The sequence below is a fragment of the Octopus bimaculoides genome, chromosome 20 (assembly GCF_046866305.1).
Source record: "Octopus bimaculoides isolate indiv1 chromosome 20, ASM4686630v1, whole genome shotgun sequence".
NCBI classification, from domain to species: domain Eukaryota; kingdom Metazoa; phylum Mollusca; class Cephalopoda; order Octopoda; family Octopodidae; genus Octopus; species Octopus bimaculoides.
This window is the reverse complement of record NC_142947.1, coordinates 18,082,893-18,108,207: the sequence shown is the minus strand read 5'-3', so window position 1 is coordinate 18,108,207 and position 25,315 is coordinate 18,082,893. Positions and strand designations below refer to the sequence as shown.

At 35.9% G+C, this 25,315-nt stretch overlaps 1 protein-coding gene across 2 annotated transcripts in view; it reads left to right on the top strand.

Moving 5' to 3' along the window:
- Nucleotides 1-19,208, top strand: part of LOC106867209 (uncharacterized) — a 200,241-nt gene extending 181,033 nt beyond the window's left edge. For both annotated transcript variants that reach the window (XM_089338161.1, XM_014912016.3), the window contains exons 3-4: nucleotides 15,905-16,209; nucleotides 18,662-19,208. In XM_089338161.1, coding sequence (XP_089194287.1) covers nucleotides 15,905-16,209; nucleotides 18,662-18,826 — 470 coding nt within the window. In that variant the 3' untranslated portion in view covers nucleotides 18,827-19,208. The remainder of the gene's footprint in view (nucleotides 1-15,904; nucleotides 16,210-18,661) is intronic.
- The last annotated feature ends 6,107 nt before the right edge of the window (nucleotides 19,209-25,315 follow it).

The following is a 25,315-nucleotide window of genomic DNA, read 5'->3' as shown; positions in this document are numbered from 1 at the left end:
ACACACACACACACATATATATATGTGTATATATATATATATATATATATATATACACATATATAGATATGTATATATATACATATATATATGTGTGTGTACATATATATGTATACGTATATATATATATATATATATATATATATATATATATATATATGTGTGTGTGTGTGTGTGTGTGTGTGTGTGTGTATGTATATATATATATGTGAGTGCATGTATATACATATATAATGTATATGCATATATATATATATGTGTCTATATACATATGTGCTTATATTTAAGCATGCGTATATATATATATATATACATGCATACATATATATATGTATGTATGTATATATATACATGTGTATCGGCGTATTAGGATTGAGGAAAGTAAAGAGGAGGGTTAGAAAAGTTACACCCTTCCACAATTTGGATTGTTTTTTTAGAAGCCGTTGTGTATAAAAATACTTTTCATCCTCTTCAGTTCGCTTCACTGGATATACGACTTGGCTTCAACGCTGACTAATAACTAATGGTCGGGAGTAACTGGATATATATATGTGTGTGGGGGGGGGGGGGTAGATGTGTTCACATGTGTATGCATATATGTATATATATATGCATCCATATATATATATAACACATATACATACATACATGCATATATACATATATATAAATATACTATATATATATATATATATATATATATATATATATATATATATATATATATGTATGTATGTATGTATGTATATATGCATATATATATTATTTATGTATCTACGGAAAGACGTATGTGTTTGTAAGCGAATATATACGCATGCATATACTTATCAAGCCACACGTACCAAGAACCTGTTGGCATATATATGTGTGTGTGCGTGTATATATATATATATATATATATATATATATATATTATATACACACACACATATATATATATATGCGCATATACATATGTATGTCACTATATGTATGTGGGCACAAAGACAAAAGCCTATATGAGTATGTGTGCGTATGAGTATATGAGTATGTGTATGTGTGAGTGTGTGAGTATTCCGTAGTGTTGTGTATGTATGTGTGAATATATATTATATATGTATATTTGAACACACACACACACACACACATGCACAAATGAAACATATATGCTTTGACTATATCTATAATTAAAGCGAATACAATCTCCGTATATTACACCCGCATAAACAATAGAAGGAACGATTGGTACATTCTGTTAAGAACGTACTAGCGAACAGTATAAAGCTGGTCCACCTACAGATTTCACCCTGTGCTATCCAGTAGTAGTATCATGCCTACTTCCAGGTTTGTGTTTGGGCATCTGTGGTGTGTGAATAGATCAGGGAAAAAATTTGGAGTCAACAAGGATTACGTTTGGACTTTTATTTTCAATCACCACAATTGTTTCATAGCAACGTAGTTCTGCAGGCGTGCAGGTACTTGATTATGCAACCGTTTCCCTGCATTATGAGATCTAGTTGTGTTTCCTCAGGTGATATGTAAATATTGTCTCCGCAAGTTAAAATGTTCGGCTTCAAGTGCAAGCTGTCGTGGCCTGATTTTATATATATATATATATATATATATATATATATCCTGTTGGTTATTTTGATTTTATTCACTTTATTTTGAAATTGTACGGATAATACTGTACTAATTTTTGGTGCCTCAACTTAAGTACCTAATTCATCTGAATCTCAATTATTTTTCTATATACATATAAATGTGTGTGCGTGTGTGTGTGTGTGTGTGTGTGGTTCAATTGTACTAAAAACAAAAGACGAAGATAGGTGAGGGAACAACAAGCAGGTGTATTAGTTTAACGCTCGCGAAGAATGGAAAAGTCTTCGACAGAAAAGATTGAGAGGGGGGAAAATGGAAAGAGAACGAAAAAAAAACAAAACGGAGAGAGAGAAAATGTGTAGGGATTAAGGATTCAACATGATGAAATGACCGGAAGAAAGAAAGAAAGAAAGATAGATAGATAGATAGATAGATAGATAGATAGATAGATAGATAGATAGATAGATAGATAGATGCGTGTGTGTGTGTATCTCTGTGTGTTCCCCACCACCGCTTGACAACTGGTGTTGGTGTGTTTACATCACAGTAACTTAGCGGTTCGACAAAACGTATCGATAGAATAAGTACCAAGCTTAAAAAAAGTACTACGATTGATTCATTCGACTAAGAATTTTCCAAGGTGGTGCTCCAGCATGGCTGCAGTCTAATGACTGAAACAAGTAAAAAGAAAAGATAAAAGATAAATTCAATTGTAAATGTAAAACATGTAAACTACGTTTTTCTTACTGTTACATTGGCCATATAAATACAACACAGTGTTGTAGATTCACAATACACTTGCACCAAGGAGAAATAGCAACGCGTTACGCTGAACAGTAGTGGACGTACAATGGCCCAGTGGTTAGGGCAGCGGACTCGCGGTAATAGGATCGCGGTTTCGATTCCCAGACCGGGCGTTGTGAGTGTTTATTGAGTGAAAACACCTAAATCTCCACGAGGCTCCGGCAGGGGATGGTGGCGAACCCTACTGTACTCTTTCACCACAACTTTCTCTCACTCTTACTTCCTGTTTCTGTTGTGCCTGTAATTCAAAGGGTCAGCCTTGTCACACTGTGTCACGCTGAATATCCCTAAGAACTACGTTAAGGGTACACGTGTGTGTGGAGTGCTCAGCCACTTGTACGTTAATTTCACGAGCAGGCTGTTCCGTTGATCGGATCAACTGGAACCCTCGACGTCGTAAGAGACGGAGTGCCAACAACAACAACAACGCCGAACAGCATAAAACAAAATTAAATAGGATAACGCAAGACAATGCTATCTAGAATTTCCCACAAAACAGACGATTAATGATAACTGCATTACTCATGACAGTGCATAATGCTAACGCAAACACACAGTCAATACATACACGACACAAACAAAATTAATGCGTGATTCATGACATATAAATCTAACGATCTAGTTTCAAATTTCGGTGAATACGTCTAAATGTCTTAAACATAAATTGAGCGAGGAAATCTACGGCAATCACATTTGCTGGCCATAAAATAATGCTGTTACATATGCGAGTAACACTCTACGTCCTGGAAAGTCTAGAATTCTTGGTGATTTTGAGATATTTAGGAACTGTGTTGTTGCAAAAGAACTATAAAGGATTCATACGAAAATAGTCCTTAGTCGAAAGGCACCTGTTGTTATGTCCTGTTATTTGCATTTGTATTTGTGTAACATTTCTCCGTTTTTTCCCGTCCTTTTGTTCGTATACATTCGCTGCTTCTTCCAAGGAATCTAATGCTCTTAGGTTAGTTTTTCCTTGGGGCTGGCCAGATTGGAGCAATTTCGAGTATAAGCAGCCGAAATTGCAAAGATAATCTGGAACTCGACTAAGGATAGAAAACTCCGAATGACCCGTCCTTGTTTTCATTGTATCGTCTGCGTTCATGTCCCATTTTTGTATTTTATATATATATATATATATATATATATATATATGTGTGTGTGTGTGTGTGTGTGTGTGTGTGTGTGTGTGTGTGCGTGTGTGTGTGTGTATAGTAATAATAATAACAATAATCCTTGGATAGAATTTATAAATATTTTAATGCAACGCTACACGCGTTTCCATAAATCACATATCTTTTAAAATCATAGTCCTTATTCCTAGGATGATTACAGTATAGCCCGTAGTATCCATGGGCATCGAGTAGATTATATATATATATATATGTGTGTGTGTGTGTGTGTGTGTGTGTGTGTGTGTGTGTGTGTGTGTGTGTGTGTGTCTCTAAATACACACACACACACACACACACACACACGTATGTAGCGCATATATGTATCAGTAGTCAATATCATATGTACATTACATGATGATATATATTTGGCAATTAGTGTTTAAAATTACGTAACTCTATAGAACAGATGAATAAGTAATTATTCTATATAATAAAATGTTTCTAGTGTTGCTGTAAAACAATTTCGTTGGGATGTGGATGTTGTAACCCCTAGAGAGAACATGTGGCTTTCTAACAACTGAAGGGTAGCGTTTTCGACCTATTTAGGGTCTTATCTTTCTCGGGTTATTTCATCTGAAAATGGTTTTAAATTGATAGTTTTTTTTTTAATTTTGTGTATGTTGTATATGTACACACACATGTGTATTCATATACATAGACACACATGTGTATATATATATATATATATACACAAACACACACACATACATTGTGTGTGTATGTGTGTGTGTGTGTACGTATATACATATATACATATTCACATTTAAAATATTCACACAGTGACATAAACACACATACTTCTATACACAGACACGGTGAAGCCAGATGGCATAATATGACAAAGGTGGATCGAGATTAAATACAAGTGGACAGAATTCATTCAACCATAAGTTGTGTGGGGGAGTGGGTGTGTGTATGTGTGTGTATGCGTGCGCGTGCGTGTGTGCGTGCGTACATGTGTGTGTTTTCGTTTGTGTATATACATACATACATAGTTTTGTAGGCATCGGTATGCATATGTAATCTATATATATATGAGCGATGTATTATCAGGTGGTGACAGCATGGGCTGCAGCAGCAGCAGCAACAGTAGTAGTAGTAGTAGTAGTAGTAGTAGTAGTAGTAGTAGTAGTAGTAGTAGTAGTAGTAGTAGTAGTAATGATGGTGGTGGTGGCAGTAATGGTAGTGGTGGTGGTGGTGGTAGTAGTAGTAGTAGTAGTAGTAGTAGTAGTAGTAGTAGGAGGAGGAGGAGGAGGAGGAGGAGGAGGAGGAGGAGGGGGAGGAGGGGGGGGAGTAATTCTTCGTGGTTGTAGTTAGGGTATCTCTTTTGCTGAGAAATCCGGGATGGAAGGAAAAAGTGCTGAGGTAGAGGAAATATCTGACAAAACACGGAAAGAATACAATTTCTTTTCATTAACACCGACCTACTCTACAACGTCAACAACAACCACAACAACAACAAAAACTACTACCACTTCTACCACCACTACTACTACTACTACTACTACTACTACTACTACTACTACTACTGCTGCTGCTGCTGTTGCTGCTACACCATCATCATCATCACCACAAAAACGTATCAGCGTTTCCTCCATTATTAGCACTTCCTTTATATCAACTGCTACCACCTGTAGTACTGTCACCGCAACTACCTCCACCACAGCCAAGTCTACCATAACTAAAACGGAAAACGTTGCCACTATTGCAGAACCGTCATGAAACCACTCCACCACTCGAGGCCCTCGAAGGAGCCTGCACGTAGTTACTGAAGCTGTAAGAAAAAGCAGCTAAATCGCCTCAAATCACAAATTATTATCTTGGGAAAGGAAAGGAAAAATTCGATAGTGTAGTATTAATTACCCTTAAAAGGACTGGACGGTCATGGTTGGAAAGCATTTGATCAAAGTTCCACTCGATTAGGGCTAACCTGAGGCTAAGCACCACCGACAACAACAGCAACAACAACACCGATAACGTTGCTATTAGCAACAGATTGATAACTGTTAATGAAGGCATGTGGCTTAGTGGTTAGAGTATCATGATCGTAAGGTTGTGAGTTCAATTCCTAGCTGACAAAAATGAGTAGTACCTGTATTTCAAAGAGCCAATCTTGTCATACTCTGTGTAACGCTAAGTCTCCCTGAGAACTCCGTTAAGTGTACACGTGTCTGTGGAGTGTTCAGCCACTTGCACGTTAATTTCGCAGGTAGGCTGTTCCGTTGATCGGATCAACTGGAACACTCGTCGTCGTAACCGACGGAGAGCCAGTTTTCATCGCTGTTACCACCACATCATCACTACCGCTGCCATACCTTTATATCATTATTACATCATCACCACTATAATAATAATACTACCTATACACATGGAATTAACAGACTCTGTTAAAAATTTTCTTAAGTGCAGTTTTTCGAAGAATCGTTAGTGTTCAACAAGATGTCTGGAGTTCAAAGTTCAAAATTTATTGTAATCAATTTTACTTTCCATTCTTCCAAAGTCAATAAAAAGTGCGCACGCGTACACACACACACACACACACACACACACACACACACACACACACACACACACACACACACACACACACACACACACAAACGCATAGCAGTTATTTTTCTTGCGACGAACGAGCAGAACCGTTAGCACACCGGGCAAAATGCTTAGCGGTATTTTGTCAATCTCCACGTTCTGAGTTCAAATCCTGCGAGGTCGACATTGTCTTTCATCCTTTCAGGGTCAATAAAAATAAGTACCCGTCGAGCACTAGAGTCGATGTAATCGACTAACCCCTTCCCTAAAAAAAATTCAGAAGAAAGGATTGTTGTTCTTGTTTAATTCAAAGGTCAGCCTATAACGAGCAGACTTATGTTCAGCGAAGTTCCAGCAGTGATAATCCTGTCATTTTTTGTTCAGACACATTGGGAGCCACAAGTGAGCTTCCTTCAATCAGGTTTGACCATTTATTCTTACTGGGGAAACTTCCTCTCTCGGTCGCAGCCCTGGACAAGGTATTTTTTGTTCATGTTTTTATGAAAGATTAGCAGCAGTCCATACAGCAAGTTTTCTTTTCTCCTCGCTACTAATGTTGCCCAAAGGGATTGCAAAATCCGATACAGATTGGGACCAGTATCGTTGTTGAGAAAATCAGAATGTAAGCAACCAGAACAAATACCGCAAGGTATTTTGTTCATCGCTTGGGCCAATAGGAGGCGGCTTCAGCTAGTACATTGGTCCGGGGCTTTGGAGCCGAGAAAAAGTTCATAATTTTCTGTTGCGCCCTTCACTAAAAAATAACATCCCAGCTCCCTTAAATTTTGAGATTCTCAGCCTCTCGAAAGCACACATATTTAACATTACCAAATTTCTCTACGAGACCCCATTCTATTCACTAACAGTTCTTCCAATCCACTGTTGATCTGTGTTTTACACGAAAGCACTTACTTCTATTAACTCCTCACTCCATCAGAAAGACGAAAAGCGAGAATTGAACTCAGGACGCAAAAACCCGGAACAAATAGCGTAAGGCTGATACTCCAATGCTTCTGGCCATCCGTCAATTCTCTCCAGGGTTCTAAGTACATCCTTGTTGTTGTTGTTGTTTATAATGATGATGGTGATGCTGTTGTTGTTGCTTCTACTGCAGCTGTTGCCATCGACACCCGGAAGACAATAGTCGATAATGAGACATCTGATTTAAGCTGTTTCTTCAAAATCAATGTTTTCTGTGCCCTCATCGAGCAAATTATTTTCTACGACTCGCAGACATAGGCACTTCCTCAGAGGTTTCAAAATATGTTAAGAGGTTTGTTACGCTCGGCTGTTATGTGGGATATAAAATCGTTTCAACGGAAACACATCCATTTTTTTATTTTGCATTGTTCCGGCCTTTCCCACGAATTTTATATATATATATATGTGTGTGTGTGTGTGTGTGTGTGTGTGTGTGTGTGTGTGTGTATATATATATATATATATATATATATATATATATATATATATATATATATATATATATATATATATACGCGTCTATGCATGTGTATGTGTGTATGTGTGTATTTGAGCTTATGTGTGCGTGTCTGTGTGTTTATATGGATGTATTTATATGCGTATGTATGCGTGTATATATATGTGCTTATGCGTATGTTGATGCATGTATGTGACTGTTTGAGTTTATGAATATGTATATGTGTGTATGTTTGTGGTGTGGATCTATTTAATCTCTCACTGCTTATTCTGACCTCTGGCGGTGAGACCATGTAACTAAACACTGGCTAATTTAGACAATCTACAAATAGTTCTAATTGTGGCGGTGTCAGTTTATCAACATCCAGTATCATCGCCACCGCCACCATACTACCACCACTATCACCCCAACCACCATGATAGGAGCTCCATCACCACCAACACCACTACAACTACAACATCAACACCACCACCACTACCAATACAACACCAACACTACCCACACTACTACCACTATCACTACAATACCACTAATACAAACGCCACCATCAACACTACCACTACAACACCAATTTCAACACCACAATACCAAAATTATTACACCAACACCGCCACTCTACCTCCACCCTCACGATTAACATCAATAGAGGCAAAGTCGACCTCGGTAGAATTTGAACTCAGAATGCAGCGACGGGCTTTCCAGCTCACCACAATAATGGCGCTCTCTATGTGGTTGCTCGGCTATAAATAGCAGCCAAATCTTTATATAATATTGCACCCAACCATCCTCTCTCTGTCTTGGGTATTTTGTATTCCTATGTTCTTATCTCACTCTGTTTCAATATCATCGAACAAGTCTTTTCTTGGTCACCCACTTCTTATATCTTCCCTTTTCCCAAACACGCTTTTTTTTTGCTGTTGATCCAGTCGTTCAACAAAAGTGACTGAACCACTCTAATGTTTTCGATCTTGCTGTTTCTATAAGTCTTTCTCTTTCCCCAATTCATCGCATTAAGTTGTTGTAAGACTGACCTAAGCATTAACTCGTTTCGCTTGTCCTTCCATGTAACGCAAGGAATTTTGTAAAAGTATCTCATTTTGAATGTTAACAATTTCATCTCAATAACTTCTGAGTATGTTCAATTGTTACATCAATACAATTTCATTATCATAGGTTTTTTTAGTTTTAGTTTATCGCTCGTTGTTTCAAGTCTTAGGTCATTTTTGCTTACTGAGAAGAGCTCATAAGATGGTGAGCTGGCAGAATTTTTAAAGCGTCAGAAGAAAATTTTTTCGTATTTCTTCAAATTCATTACATTCTGAGTCTAAGTCTGACCGAGATTGACTTTACCTTTTCTTCTTTTAGGTCGATAAAATAAGTATAAGTCAAGTACTATCATCCTAAAATTGCTGGTCTTGTGTCAAAATTTGAAATAAAGATTTGTGAAGAAATAGCGCAAAAGTTCACATACGAAACAAATGAAAGTGCCAGTACAATCCTCGGTAATGTAAAGGGAAAGGAGTCCTGGATTACGAACGACATTCTAGAAAGTTGGCTAAAAGAAGAGCACTAAAATTCAAGAAGGATAAAAGTATTGCTGCCAAATATACCAAGCTTCAAAACATTGAAGTCCAAACACAAATTAGAGTTGCTAAGTAGAATTTCATACGGAAGAAACGCTTAGAGATGCCAGTGTGGTTTGAGAAAAATAACATGAGAATGTATACAAATTGCCATTGAAATCAAAAGGAAAAAGTGCAACGACCGTTATTGATGACAAAAATGGCTACAAACTGAAATGTAAGAAACAAATGTGGTAAGATAGACGGAAATATGAAGGAACTATAAACAATTATCCCATTAGGATAGATTCGATAATCAGTACATTATGGATGAAGAAGAACCTTGAAATGCGGGGCGAGAGCTAGAGCTATATATTTTCTGGGGTGATATATGAGATACTGGAAGCAATGAGGTATTTACTGTTAGTACAAAAAAACATAGAGGAAACAAAAAGTGAAATGTTACGAATTGCCAAATAAGTAACTATTAGTTTTACAATATTGTTGACAATTCCCGCTACAGTAGCATCACAGAAAGATTTTTCGATAAACTTTTTGCAGTAATATTTGTCAATAAACTGAAAAATATTTATTACGTTTCAAAGTCTATTAAGGAATACCGCAGGACTTTCTGTGTAGCACGTAGTAGTAGTAGTAGTAGTAGTAGTAGTAGTAGTAGTAGTAGTAGTAGTAGTAGTGTAGGGGCATCCGCTGGAACAGCGCGTCGCTGCATTCACCATTTGTCGGTGATTCTCTACTCCTGGCGGATGACCACCTACCTTTACACCACTCAGGCCTCGAGTCTGTTTGTATAGTCGTTGCTGGTGAGTGTTTTACGAGCTCGGAATGCAAATCCTGCCTCAACCTCTTTTAGTCGACTTTTACTATACGCAAAGGTAACGTTGGGTCTATTCTTTGACATACCGGTCCCCACATAGCACGCCTAACGAAAAATTACCTTGAATTTTTTCGGTAGTGTAGCCCGCCTGATGATGAACCATGTCTTATGCGACCCACTTAGCGAAAAAGGTTGCCCATGACTGGTCAACCTTCTCTCAAACCCGATTTGTTGATTTAGCAGACGGAGTATTGAATCAAATATTGATTTTGGTAGTAGTATTATTAGAAAAGTTTTCAGATAAAAAACGTTGCCGAGCATACATTTGTAGCTGATTAGGATAATCATCGTCTAGCATAAAGTGTATTGTTAGATAACGATATACTTTACGCAAGATGATCATTATGATATACAAGAAAGAAAAGATTTATAAAAACTTACCATGGTCGTACTTAGATAACCTTAAAATAGTTTCCATGTTCAAACATATTTTTGTAATCATACACCAAAAGCTACCTACTTTGTTCATATTTTATCATAACCATAAGAAAAAAATCTACAGTTTCGCAATTTCATGTTATAACATTTTCCTTATTAAAAACAATTAATTGAGGATTTAAAGTTTATTTGGAACTTAAATCCTCAAACTTGAAAGAATCCACCCCCTTTCTCGGTAGAGTCGAAAACATTATTGTTCGGAGACCCTTACTGACTCGGGTTCAACAAATCAAACAACAACAATAACAAAAACAACAACAGTAATTCCTTCAAACTCTTCGTCCAACTTCTTCAGTCATCTTATCAAACAATCAGATTAATTGTCTACGAAACATCCAAACATTACTATGCGGTTTCTGTTAGTGATGTGGCTGCTGCTGCTGCCGCTGCTGCTGATGATGATGATGATGATCGTCTTGTTATAGAAGTGGTTGTTGTTGGTACTACTGATGTTATCATCACCACGACCACCATGTCTGCCACTACCACGACCACCTCTACCACTTTCACGAACAACCATCACTATTCCCACCGCCACCATCACTATCACTGCCACTACCACTGTTATCACCACCGCCACCATCACTACCTCTGCCACTGTCACCACCCCTTCCAACTACTACACCACCACTATTCCTGCTTCAATCAAAAGTGCTCCAACTTTGACTAACCTTTGTTTTCAGAAAATATATTTAAAAATTTTTTTATATGCAAATTAGAATACTTACGAAGTAAATCAAAATAAATTCAAGCCAAATTGAAATAATCTCAAGATAAATTAACCTCGAAGCAAATTAAATTTTCCTTTAATTAAATAATACCATCAAACTAAATTTCCGATGCCCTTAACTAGACGTTACAGTATAATTTTGAACGGCAACAATTCTTGAACAAGTTTCAAAACGTCTTTCATGAGTTTAAACGTCTTTCATGAGCTTAATTCAAGCCAAATTGAAATAATTTCAAGATAAATTAACCTCGAAGCTAATTAAATTTTCTTTTAATTAAATAATGCCATCAAACTATATTTCCGATGTTAGAGTATAATTTTGAACGGCAACAATTCTTGAACAAGTTTCAAAACGTCTTTCATGAATTTAAGGGAATCTATTTTGGAAACAGTTACTTCGGCAACAAATGCACTTGTTTCATGGATATCATTTTTCTATGAAGACAGTTTGCTATAGTTTGCCAAAGTTTAGATGTAACTGTCACAATGATTTTTCCATCTTAACTATAAGCGTTCATCAATCAACGTTCCGTCTGCTTAACTATCTACATCACGGATCAAATATGATGCACAAACTCTGCTTATCCAATTATATGTTGCTGTTTTCCTAACATTATGCGCAAAAGCAATAGATTCTTAGTCCTTTTGTTCTGCAGCAGAACACTCATAGTTATGACTGAAAAATCATTTCGTTCTGCAGTAAAGAGTACATACAAGTATCAGTTGAAACCCTGACTATTTCCTTGTTTAACACCGCGTGAAACAGCAGTACTTATAGTTTAGACCAAGCTATTGCTGCTTTGAGACTCATCTCTAAAATTTGTCGCTTGGATGTCGAAGGAAGAAGACTAAGGCACAGTAAAGCAAAACTTGAATGTTGTCCCATGAGAACAGTTCACGCCTTACTTCTTACTCGTTACTTTTTGGCAAAGTATGAGATGGCTTTCGTCTCTCAGCTACGTCTTACTTACTAGATTTGGCCCTTGCAGACTTTTTTTCCGCACTAAATTTGAAATCTACCTTGAAGATGTTCCCAAATTTATTATGTGCGCTACATGAATGTGTAATTGGATATGTATGTGTGAATAGAAGTCTGCATATTTATATTACGTTACAAAGAATTGTGAGTCAGTATATGTACATATACATGTGTGCATGTTTAATGTATGTATGTCATTATTCAGTTTTATTTCAAGATTTCTTGCCAATACCGAAAGAATCGATTTCGAACCTAGATCCAAGTCTCCTTCATTGGAATTTCAACAACATCAACAGGGTATTTTTAAATGTATGTGTGTATGTGCAATATTTTGAGTTAGTATATGTGCAGATTTATATGTTTTGTTTTATGTATATATTCTCATACATATAGTTGCGCATATATACTTAAATAATAAACTTCTGGAAAGTATTACAGATCTTTACAGTTCTAGTGATGGCTTGAATCTGTATCCTTCGAATCAGCTTTCTCCTTTTTGATTTTGAGAAACCTAATTTCACAAGATTGGTACTTAGGCAGTGTGTTACATATCCCAAAACCCCAATAATTACATTTATAAACCTGAACTTGTAATCTGGGTAGAGTAACTATAGATTCCTTAATAGTCCAGCGTAGGTATTTATTTTCACTTTACGTTAACATCTGCAGGGCAGCTGATTTCTACTACTGTATATAGTTTCTTCTCTCAGTCCCAAATCACTATGTCGGGTCTATTATCTTTATACTCCTTCTTACTATGAGTGGCTATGTACTCTACCATACTGTGAGTTCTTATTGTATGTACGTAAGTATATATGTATATATGTATGTATGTATGTATGTATGTATGTACTAACATTCACTGAGTTTTCACTCAAAACTACTTAACCAACACTACTCGTTGTCCAAGACAGCTCCCTTTTTTGTTGCCCTTCCTCTTTCTGTTTTCTTCATATACACATATTCAGAGCCAACAAGACGGCCAAGGTGGCCAGCCTCCCGACCAAACAAGTTTCTCCAATTCGCTTTAAAATAACAACCACTCTTACCATTTTCAAACCACCAACTCCACCATTCCCTTCATTCCATTACCGTCCTTCGAATCACCTTGTCCATCTACCCCTTTCCTAAACACACATTAACACATTCACATACTCATATATATACACACAGAAATACGCACTTTACACATATGCACACAACACTTATATCCTCATTGCTCTGATTTATCCGCGTTAGCGCTTTCTCGCTTCCTTTAACTAGGATATTCAACCTTCGGTCGACATGTGATCCGTTTCAGATTCATAGATTCATCGCCCTGCCCCACCCAACACCGCCCAATTCCACCCCACCCCGTCAAAAAAAGGATTAAAAGATGAGAAATGAAAGGAAGTTAGTAAAGGAGGAAGAAACGATACAAACCTCTGGGTTTTACAAACCAATGAAAATAATGGCAAAGAGGGAGTCAGGTGGTGGTGGTGGTAGTGGTGGTGGAGTTGGTGGTATTGGTGATGGTGGTTTCGTTAGAGGCGGTGGGCGGCGGCGAGCGGTGGCGGGGGTTGTGGCAGGCGGCGATGATGGTGGTGGCGGTGGTGGTGGTGGTGGTGGTGACAGTGTTGGTGGCGGTGGTAACTTTGGTGGTGGTGGTAGTGGTGGTGATGGTGGTGGTGGTGGTGGTAGTGGTGAAAGTGGTGGTGTTGGTAACTGTGTTGTTGTTGGTGGTGGTGGTGGTAGTGGTGGTGGTGCCGGTGGTGGTGATGGTGGTGGTGGTGGTGGTGGTAGTGGTGGTGGTGGTGGTGGTGTTACCGGTGGTGGTGGTGGTGATGGCGGTGGTTGCAGTTTTGGTGGCGGTTATGCGGTAGCAGTCGTGTCGGTGTAGGTTTTTTTTTTAGAGGCCTGGGATTGAGTCGAGCGAATTTATCTGAGAATGCCGATAAAAATCTACGACACAAGTATATCGATGCTAGCAATTAGGATATATAACAGAAACGACAGGACCTGGGACCTACTACCGACCTCACCAACAATCATCTACATTTTGATCAAAGACATTCAGAAAGACCAGCGAAGCGCACGGAATGCGGGAGGTCCAGTTCAAGAAACGACGTGTTGTTGCTGTTGTTGTTCGTTTAATCGTTGTTATTGTTGTTGTTCTTACTGTCGATGTTGTTGTAGCTGTTGCTGTTGTTGTTGTTTTTCACTTGAAGAGATTTCAATCTTAAAATACAAGAAAAAGAAGAAAAATTTTAAATAAATTAAAAAGCTCCAATGTTTTCATAAGAGATTTTAATACTTCATCCTCGTCGGATTTATTTCATCGTCTTTTTATAGTTTGTTGTTGCTGTTGTTTTTGTTGCTGCTGCTGCTGCTGCTGCTGTTGTTTTTGTCGTTGTTGTTACTTTGGTGGAAGTGATGTGAGGAGAAGTGGATGGAGGCCGCTTTTAAAAATATCTTCTGATCTCTCTTCCAACTAAATTATATATTCTTAACTTTTAATTGTTCTCACCTTCTCCTTCCCTCTAACTCTCTCTTTGTGTGTGTGTGTGTGTGTGTGTGTGTGTGTGTGTGTGTGTGTCTTTGTGTGTGTGTGTGTATGTGTGTGTGTGCGTGTGTATGTGTGTGTGCGTGTCTGTACAGAAAGAAAGAAAAAATTGTACATGTATATATGTGTATATATATTTGTGTGCGCGCATGCACACATGCATATATATATATAAACACTTATAGCTGCATACATACATGTATGCATGCATGCATACATGTATATATGTATACATGCATACATACATACATACATACATACATACATACATACAAATCCTTAATTCATAAGCTACAAATGATCTCGATATCTGCGACGATAAAACCTGCAAGACCTTAAGATTTAAAAGATAATGGTTAAAACAAGATACTTTCCTTCACAACCTTGCTACCGAGTAGGTGGCCAGTCAAAGCTTACTCTAAAATTAAAAAGAAAAAGAGAAGAACATATATACATGCATACATATATCTGTGAATCCGCATTTTCTGAAATGTCTATTTATTGAAAATCTCGTATCTGACGTTGTAACTGGCCGGATGGACGTCTCATAATTTTAATTTTCCTGTTTGATGTATATATATGACTTAATTTCAAAATGTTTCTATGAGACAATTTCCAGTAACAGTGGTTATAGAAAATGTTTTAATAGACACAAATTAAAATGCTTATTAATTAGTTAATGCTTATTAATTAGTTAATTTTTTGTTATGTGGTTTACTGTAAGAAAGAGGTTGTCAGATGATTTTTCCAAGATTTTCTATTTGCTGGTGACAGAAAAATAATGGTTTAATGGCTCTCATTCTTATATTCACTTGCTTCTAGTGTATTATTATAGTGAGAGTTACAGTGAAAATAACTTTATTCGGCGGGAAGCTAGAGGTCCTTCGAATATTGTTGACTAGGTTTATGAAGACTATAAGCAGGTAGCTGAACGTTTTATTATTAAACATGAGCATTTAGTTTGATTTCCTATATGGCTTACGCTTAAATGTGTTTAAGCTATGTAGCAATTAATACGCTAATACATATATGTATACACATATATATACATAAACATATATACATACATACACATATAGATACATATATATATATATATATGTATATATGTATATATGTATATATATATATATATATATATATATATATATATATATATATATATATATATATATATATATATATATATATATATATATATGTATAATGTTCTTTTTTTAATTTTCAGCCGGATTTTCAGTCAACATGGACGCCATTTTAGAACAGAATGAAGCTGCGTTTTCCGTGCCAATTCCGCTTCCCGTTTACGTCAGGACAAGATCTCCATCTGCTGACTGTCTCACAAAACCTAAAAAATGTCGGCGAAGTCGAACGGTGTTTACTGAATTACAATTGATGGGACTGGAGAACAAATTTGAAACTCAGAAATATTTGTCAACACCAGATCGAATTGAACTTGCTGAATCGTTGGGCCTGACACAGATCCAAGTGAAAACCTGGTATCAAAACCGAAGAATGAAATGGAAAAAACAGGTGAGATTGAGTACTTTTTACCTAAACACTAGGCAATAAAGCTACTATCTATATTTTACGTGACGAAACGGTAAGACATGGCGTTCATGCATTCTATAGTGCCATTAGCTGCATGGGAGAGATAAATGTCTTTCAGTTAGAAATCGAAACTATGTCGCAATTTCGTTTGCCGGAAACTTATCGTTTGTCTACGACACTCAACAGTTAATATCTCTTTTACTTGTTTCAGCCATTAAATCGTAGTCATGCCGGGCCACCGCCTTCAAGGGTTTTAGTCGAACAAATCGTCACCAGTACTTATTCTATTGGTCGCTTTTGCTAAACTGCTAAGTTACGGGGGCATAAATAAACTAACACCGGTTATCAAACGATGGGGTGATAGACAAAAACAAAAACACACACATACACATATACATACATATATATACACATACACACATATACATCTATATATATATATATATATATATATATATATATATAGAGAGAGAGAGAGAGAGAGAGAGAGAGAGAGAGATGTATGTATATGTGTATATGTGTATATATATGTATGTATATGTGCATATAAGTGTATGTGTGTGTTTTTGTTTTTGTCTATATATATATATTTACATCAAGACTAACCTGGGGTCAAAAAGCAATAACTGGTATTCATATTATTGATATCCAGTGAATGAAATGAAAGATAATGGCGATTGAACGTGAACTCAGAACCGATTGGTTTGAAGTTATCTACAAAATAACAACGTTCTTCGTTGTCATGGCCTCGGCTTTTCCTATTATTTCATAAATTGCAAATAATAACTATTATTAATGACATTGCAGTATCATCCAATGGTTATAATGTTCACTTCGTAGTCACGAGTTACCGGATTCAATCCCACTGCGTAGATGGAGACTGCTTAGAAACATGTCAAATAAACTGTACTCGTAATTCAAAAAGTACAGCCTTGTCACACATTATCTTCTCTTATATTGATCCTGCCTGAGAATAAGGGTTACGAACGTGACTGGGTAAGATTCAGTTACTTACACGTTTGTTCAGGAGAAGATAATTCAGTTGATGGAACAACCGAATGCTCGTCGTCGAACGATGGAGGTCCACCACCAAGCTAAGAGAAATGATAGATGGTTCAACTGATCCCAGTGTTTTAGCGGCAATTATTTTATAGCTACAGATTAACATAATTTGTAGAGCTTTCGATAAAACTACTTTTTACGTCCTGGGCTTAAATCTCACTGAACTCAACTTAGCCTTTCAGCTTTCTGGGGTCGATATGATAAAATACCAGTCAAGCACTGGGTCGATATATTCAACTAGCCCCTCTCCTCAAAAATATTGGCCTTGTGACTAAATCAAAAATCATTGTCATTATGAGAGCAGTGCGCTGACAGAATCTTTAGAACTTTGGGGAAATGCCCAGCGGTATTGGTTCAGGCTCTTTATGTTCTGAGTTCAAATACCACAAGGTCCACTTTGCCTTGCATCCTTACGGGATCGAGAAAAGTTAAGTACCAGTCAACAACTAGAGTCGATGCAATCGACTTGCCTTCTCCCACTAAAATTGCTGGCCTTGCGTCGAAATTTGAAACCAAAGGCGGTGAGCTAACAGAAGCGTTTGTACGCCGGACAAAATGTTTAGCGATATTTCTTCTGGCTTTACAATCTGAGTTCAAACGTTGCTATGGTCGACTTTACCTTTCATCCTTTCGGGGTCGATAAAATAAGTACCAGTTGAGCACTGGGGTCGATGTAATCGACTCATTCCCTCTCCAAAATTGCTGCCCTTGTGGCAAACTTTGAAACCATTATTATTATTATTATTATTATTATTATTATTGTTCAGTAGTTTTATTTTTATAACGTGCTTTCACTTCACTACCGAGCGCAGCTCTGTGTGCCTTGGGTATGTGCTGTGGTTTGCTGTGGTGCTCTTATGGTTACTGTATTGAAAGTGTTTTGCGTAGGATGTGTGCAGTGCCCAATAGTGCAATTTTCTGTATGTTATATATATTTGTAAGTCCTGGTGTTTTTGTTATGTATTATTATTATTATTGTTCAGTAGTTTTATTTTTATAACGTGCTTTCACTTCACTACCGAGCGCAGCTCTGTGTGCCTTGGGTATGTGCTGTGGTTTGCTGTGGTGCTCTTATGGTTACTGTATTGAAAGTGTTTTGCGTAGGATGTGTGCAGTGCCCAGTAGTGCAATTTTCTGTATGTTATATATATTTGTAAGTCCTGGTGTTTTTGTTATGTATTTGTCTGAATATTTTTTTTATTAATTATTATTATTATTATTAATATTATTATTATTATTATTATTATTATTATTATTATTATTATTATTATTATTATTATTATTATTATTATCATTATTATTACTATTATCATTTGTTAATAATCTTTGTGGCCCAGTTATAATTGTTACTATTTTGTCATCGTTCTGTTAGGTTATGCAGAAAGGCGGAACAGAACCCCCAACAAAACCAAAAGGCAGACCGAAGAAGAACTGTTTCCTTTATCCAGAAAAATGTACGGAAGGTCAGTCAATGATCAGGGAAATAGATTTAAGTGAATCGTCAAGTTGTAGTGAAACTACTCGGGAAATTGAATGAAAAATACGAGTCGCGTAGAGAGTGATGAAAAGGAAGGAGGGAGACAGGAAGAAAAAAGGGAAAGGGAGAGGGAGAGGGAGAGAATGACTGGAGACAGAATGAAAGAGAATGAGCGATAAAGGGAGTTTGTGTATGTGAAAAAGAAAAAAGGAATAGAGAGAGATACAAAATGGTTTACAAACGGATTACACTGGACAAAATGTGAACGAATATTTTTTTTTCATTAATCTATATATTCAAATGTAAAATAAAAAACAAAAACAAAACAATTTTCAACGTGAAGATTATGGTACAGAACGAGAAAATCGCATTAATATGAACGGAATATGTTACAATAAATTGAAATATATGTGTAAGAAAAAAGTATATACATACATACATACATACATACATTCATACATATATATATATATATATATATATATATATATATATATATATATATATATATATATATATATATATATATATATATATATATATACATATACATACATATATATATATATATATATATATATATATATATATATATATATATATATATATATATATATATATATATATATATATATATATACATATACATATGCATATATATACATACACACATACATTATAGGGCTAAAACGTCATTTGCAGCTAATCAATGAACAATAACCATTCTTATATATATATAAGAGCAAAAGACACTTTGATTTCAATAAAACTTAAATTTTAATACGGAATTTTATAAAATGCATCAGGAAAAGACAAAAAGAAAGGTAGAAATTATCTAAAAAAAATAAATAAAATGCAATTTGGAATGTGTTGTGAATTCTGCAGGTTAATACGGATAGTTCCGGCTAAAAAAAAAAAATGAATAATAAAGCAAAACAAAAAAAAATTAATTACATTACTACAATGAGTAAATATACGACAAAAGAAACCATTTTTCTTCAATAAATAAAACTAATAAAATAAAATATAAAAAACATTTTGAGTGTATGTGTTTGTTTAGGATTTAATCTGAGATGGGCTTCAAAGATATTGTGCGGAAAAGCCAATAAATTTATTAAACATGAAAAATACGTTTCTTAGCGCTTTGCTTGACGATAGCATTTTCATAAGTTTGTCCGAAACGTCCGTGCGAGTTTTCAGGCTTTTAGTTAGCTTTTGTTTCATACCTTCTGAGTAATATAAATCTTTCTTCTCATAAGTCCCAAGTTACTGTAGTGGTTAGAAAAAAACTTGAGGATGTACGTCATATATAATGCAAGGATGCCAGAGAAATATGTCGCGTGTATTACATGTGATATACAGGACAGTCAAAGGATTAAACAGTGTGCATTAAATGTTGTTGATCTAATAGTGTACGCATTAAATACTGCAGAAAGCCTTAAATAATAGCGTGTAAATATTGGGTTTAAAAAAACATTTTGGATATAAAATGTTAAAGGCTGCCTGTGGAGAAATTTCAGCAAGAAATATGGCAGAAAATACAACACAATACATGATATTTTTTAGTGTACTTATCCTGCAGTGAATGTTGTAGAAACTCCGGTTAAAACATGAATTTTGAAGAGCAGTTCAATGAAATGAAATAAAATACAAACCAGAAATATCTGATTTTTCAGTGTAAGTAACTCAAGGTTCTGTAAAGTCTGTAAATTAGATATCTTGCAGGAATTTGAGCTGGGTGTCACACGTGTCTTCAAACATGTGTGTCACAGATAAAATATTACCTGCACTTATTAAGTCCACCCAAGGACGAAATGTCATTAACGAAAACAGAACTCAGAAACACGTAATCCTTTGAATAATAATTCAGGACGTGTAAAAGATGAAAGAAGTTAATCTAATAATTTTAGCCTTTTAGCTAAAATATTTAAAATTTGATATTTAACCCTTAAACGGCGGGGAATGGTTGCATTAATATGTGTGCCAAACGAGCAAAATGCAAAGAAAAAACATCTTATTTTTAAGGGGAAACTTTGTACTTATTTTCACTTTAAATAGGTACAAAAATTATAATTGTTAGTCTCTCGCTCAATAAACTTTTACAATTTCATTATTGAAGTGCGGTAAAATATTCACTTTCCTTTGCATCCGTCGTGGGATAAATTCATCCGACATTACCGCATTGTTCAAATTTACACCAGCTGATGATGTCTGCCGTTTAAGGGTTGATATACGTATTTCTTTATTTTTGTTTTTGTTATGGAAAAAATAACAAAAGAAATGTTTCATTTAATAAATAAACAAATGATAATTTCAAGAGACACTTCTTTGTTGATTTTGATTCTTGTAACCGCTTCGTAGTGCCTATCACCTCCTTGGGCTAGTAATCCGACACTATTATGATGACATCCGTATATACCGTCACAAATCTCCCTATTCTAGTTTTCGCGAGATGCCCCTCAACGGCTCTAGTTTCTGTAAAAGCAGCCCAAAAGGTAGTACAAACAGAAGAGGGGAGAAGCGCATGATACTCAATAGTTCCGATAGTTCACTCTAACCACCGAGGAGATATCGCTGTATATTGCGACCGTCCGACGCCGAAACCAGTAGCTGTGAGAACAGCTGTCAAGTTTTATTAACCGAAAGATTTCGATAGATTAGGGCGTTACCCATGCCAGGTTCGTTCCCCACCTCTCTAAGATATATCACATGAGATCTGTATATGTCTATGCATCACCAACCAGACTATCAATGCAAGTACCAACCTTTTAACTCTTTGAGTAGCAAAGCTGTAAGTGATTCTCCTTTATCTTGAAAGACTAACTTGAACCTTTCTCAACAACACTACTTTCCTCCACCCACATAACTCGGGAGCATGCTCTCCAATCTGGTCGGACATTTCTCGAGAAAAGGATCGCCAGACTGATGGTCCTATACCACTGAGGCGATATAAGACCGACCGATCATGGACAAATTCTTCTCAACTTATTCCTGTGTGATGGCTTTTTCTGTTTACTAGCTCTTCGTAGTCCCTATCCACTTGCAAGTTCAGACTCAGACCACATTGACTCTGTCTCCAGTCCCGTGACATAAATCGCCGCAGGCCTGTATGGCCTTACCTCTCCAGATGCGAGTTGCAAGCCTACCAGCTTGTTCTGGTTGATGCGGGTTTGCATATACACTTTTAGTGCTCTCCTTGTATCGTGTCAATCACTTCAGTATCCGAAGTATTTGACACCATGACGTTGCGTCTCTAATTACCCGTCTGCTTTTCAAATAGTTTTATTTCGAATTGATGGAGTAATTTCACAGACTTTAAATTTCTTGTACAGGGTTACCAGATAAGTTTTATAAAAAGTAGCACAAACCTTTCAAAAATTAGTGAAATGTATTAGAAAGTAGCCACTCACCCCAATGAAAAATTAAAATTTTTCTAATTAATTAAATACACACACACACACACACACACACACACACACACACGCATGCATGCATACATGTGTGTGTGTGTGTGTGTGTGTGTGTGGAATTGCCTGCAGGTCAGTTCTAATTTACATAGTTGATACTGTAATATGATATTGAATAAAAAAAATTAGAATATTAAAGTATCAATTAGCACACACACACACATAGTGGTGTGAAGTGCTAAGAAAGTAAAATAATCCGTTACTTGTAGCCCATTTGGCAACCCTGCTCTCGTAGCCAGCTTTTTAACAATATATGCATCACTCCAAGTCAGTTCATTCATATCTTGATCTCCAATATGCTTCGGTAAGTGAATCTGTGGGTGCCCGTGAGTGTGTGTAAGTGCGCATGAGTGTATGTGTGTGTGTGTGTGTGTGTGTGTGTGTGTGTGAGAGTGCGCGTGAATGTGTGTATGAGTGGAAGTGAATGTGTGTGTGTGAGTGCGCATGAACGTGTGAGTGCGCATCAATGTATGTGAGTGTGCATGAATGTGTGTGTGTGAATGCACGTGAATGTGCGTTTGTGAATGTGCGTGAATGTGTGTGTGAGTATGCGTGAATGTGTGTAAGTGCGCGTGAATGTGTGTATGAGTGCTCGTGAATGTGTGCGTGCAAGAATGTGTGCCTGAGAGTACATGAATGTGTGCGTGAGTGCGCGTGAATATGTGTTTGTGACTGCGCTTGAAAGAGTGTGTTAGTACGCGTGAATGTGTGTGTGAGTGCGCGTAAATGTGTGTGAGTGTGAGTGCGTGAATGTGTGTCTGAGTGTGCGTGAATGTGTGTCTGAGTGTGCGTGAATGTGTGTGTGAATACGTGATGGTGTAGTAGTTTTATTTTTATTTTTAGAAAGGCTCCTTTACGAGTTCCTTGCACTTTGTTGGGAACTTTATAGCATATTATTATTGTTAATTTACGGTTAAATGTTTTGAGTTCTGCTTTACGAGGCTTTTGAAAACGTATTTGTGTATTTTTTAATTAGTAACAATTTACTAATGACCACTGGAACTTATGAATTCGTTTGCCTATTTGAAAGTCGTAAACTTCATCATTCCAACTGTTATATTAGCTGTACACGTACGACAGTCTTCATCTGACTTAGCACACGCAATTAGGAGCAATTACAAAGCACTAGATCACACAACACGAAACTAGTTGATATTTAATTACATCTAATACACGTTGTGTTGTTTCAGCATTTCTAATAGCTGTACTGCCTAACGTATTTGTTATATTGTATTTTTTCTTTGCATAGCTACTAAAACTTTTTGCTTATATAAATTGTCTTGCGAAAACCGAAAGGACACGAATAGTTTCTTCAGTACGTACGTACGTGAGTGGCTATATTTCTGGGTGTTTGCAAATATCATTTAATACGATTTCTATAGGGTTTCTCCGTCTAAACCTTGGCTTGGTTAGTATATCTGTTGTTGGTATTGCTTGTTGTATTCTGAGGATTTCTTTATCAGAAGCTTCCTTTGTGAATCAAAATCAAAATACGCTTCAAAGTAGAGATTTTATTATAGAGATTCTGTTTAAGTTATACACGTAAACATATTTATGTGGGCAGTCTCTGTTTAAGCAGCATATACATATAATTGTGTCTTTGGTGTAACCGGACATGTTTCATCTATTGTTTTCATTTTGAATGTTTATATCTAAAATTGGAGTCATTGCATTGGTCGGAGTTATATTTCTACTGTTCTAGGTGTTGAATTTTAATAGGGAGTTGTTTTCTAGGACGTCGTCCGGTGTGCATATTACGACCAATATAATGTCCATATTCCGGAAGCATACAGTATGTAATATACATTATTTCCTGTTGTAGCTACATTGAACAATATGAGCGTGGGATCTAAATGTGAATCTATAGCTACTAAAACCTATTTCTGATATTATTTGTCTTAAGATGTAGACGGTTTATAATTTAAAACGATTTCTATATGAGAGGGTATTGTGGTGCGCAGGAAGTAGTGTGTATTGTTTGTGAAATGTAACGTGTCTGGAATGGCACAACAATGCAGAGTGGATTATAATAAATGTTGTAAATAATTTAATTATTCATAGTCTAACATAATATTTTGGAATATAAAAATTCCTCCTTCAGATATCGCTAGGAAGTAATGGAGTCTCTGTTATAGTCGGTTTTCTAACCGTTAGAAAAGCGACTATAACAGTGACTCTATTACTTCCTAGCGATATCTGAAGGAGGAACTTTTATATTTCGAAATATTATATTAGATATGAATAATTAAATTATTTATAACATTTATTATAGTCAACTCTGATTTCTATATGGTTTCTACGTTTAAAATAGAGATGTTGCCTTATATATATATATATATATATATATATATATATATATATATATATATATATATATATAATTATGTGTATTTCTTCTATCTTAATGAATAAAAATTCTTCTGATAGAATAAATGGGTTAATAGAAACCAATGTAGCAAAGAACACAAAATAACTGTGGTTAGCTCCTGTTTTTAAGGCAGAACTCCTTGAAATTTTGGGTATTTGAGTATATTTAAGAATTTAAGGATTGGAGAAAACGCATGTTATAATTGCATACTTTATTCCCACATATGTTTCAAAGGATTACAACCTGTGTGATCCATAGGGATCTTTGATATTAAAATTGTAACCTTCTTATCAGGGAAAGCATGGGAATCATCTTAAACGTAAGACATTATGACCGATTATGAAAACAATAGATGGATAAGGTTATGACTTGATTCATTTGAAAAAAACCGTGTATATGTATATGTATGCATACACACACATATATGGATATGTGGATGTATGTATGTGGGTGTGTGTATGTATGTATATATAAAACACTTGAGTTATTTTTCTTTTATATATACACATGTATATGTGTATATATGTGCATATATGTATATATGTATATGTATATGTATTTGTATGTATGTATGTATGTGCATGCGTGTGTTTGCGTATGTATTCATGTATGTATATGTATATGCGAATCTGTTTATTTGATTAGGTAATAGGCGTAGATGTATAGCTATGTGTATGTGCATGAATATATTTCTATTTATACATGTGTGTATAT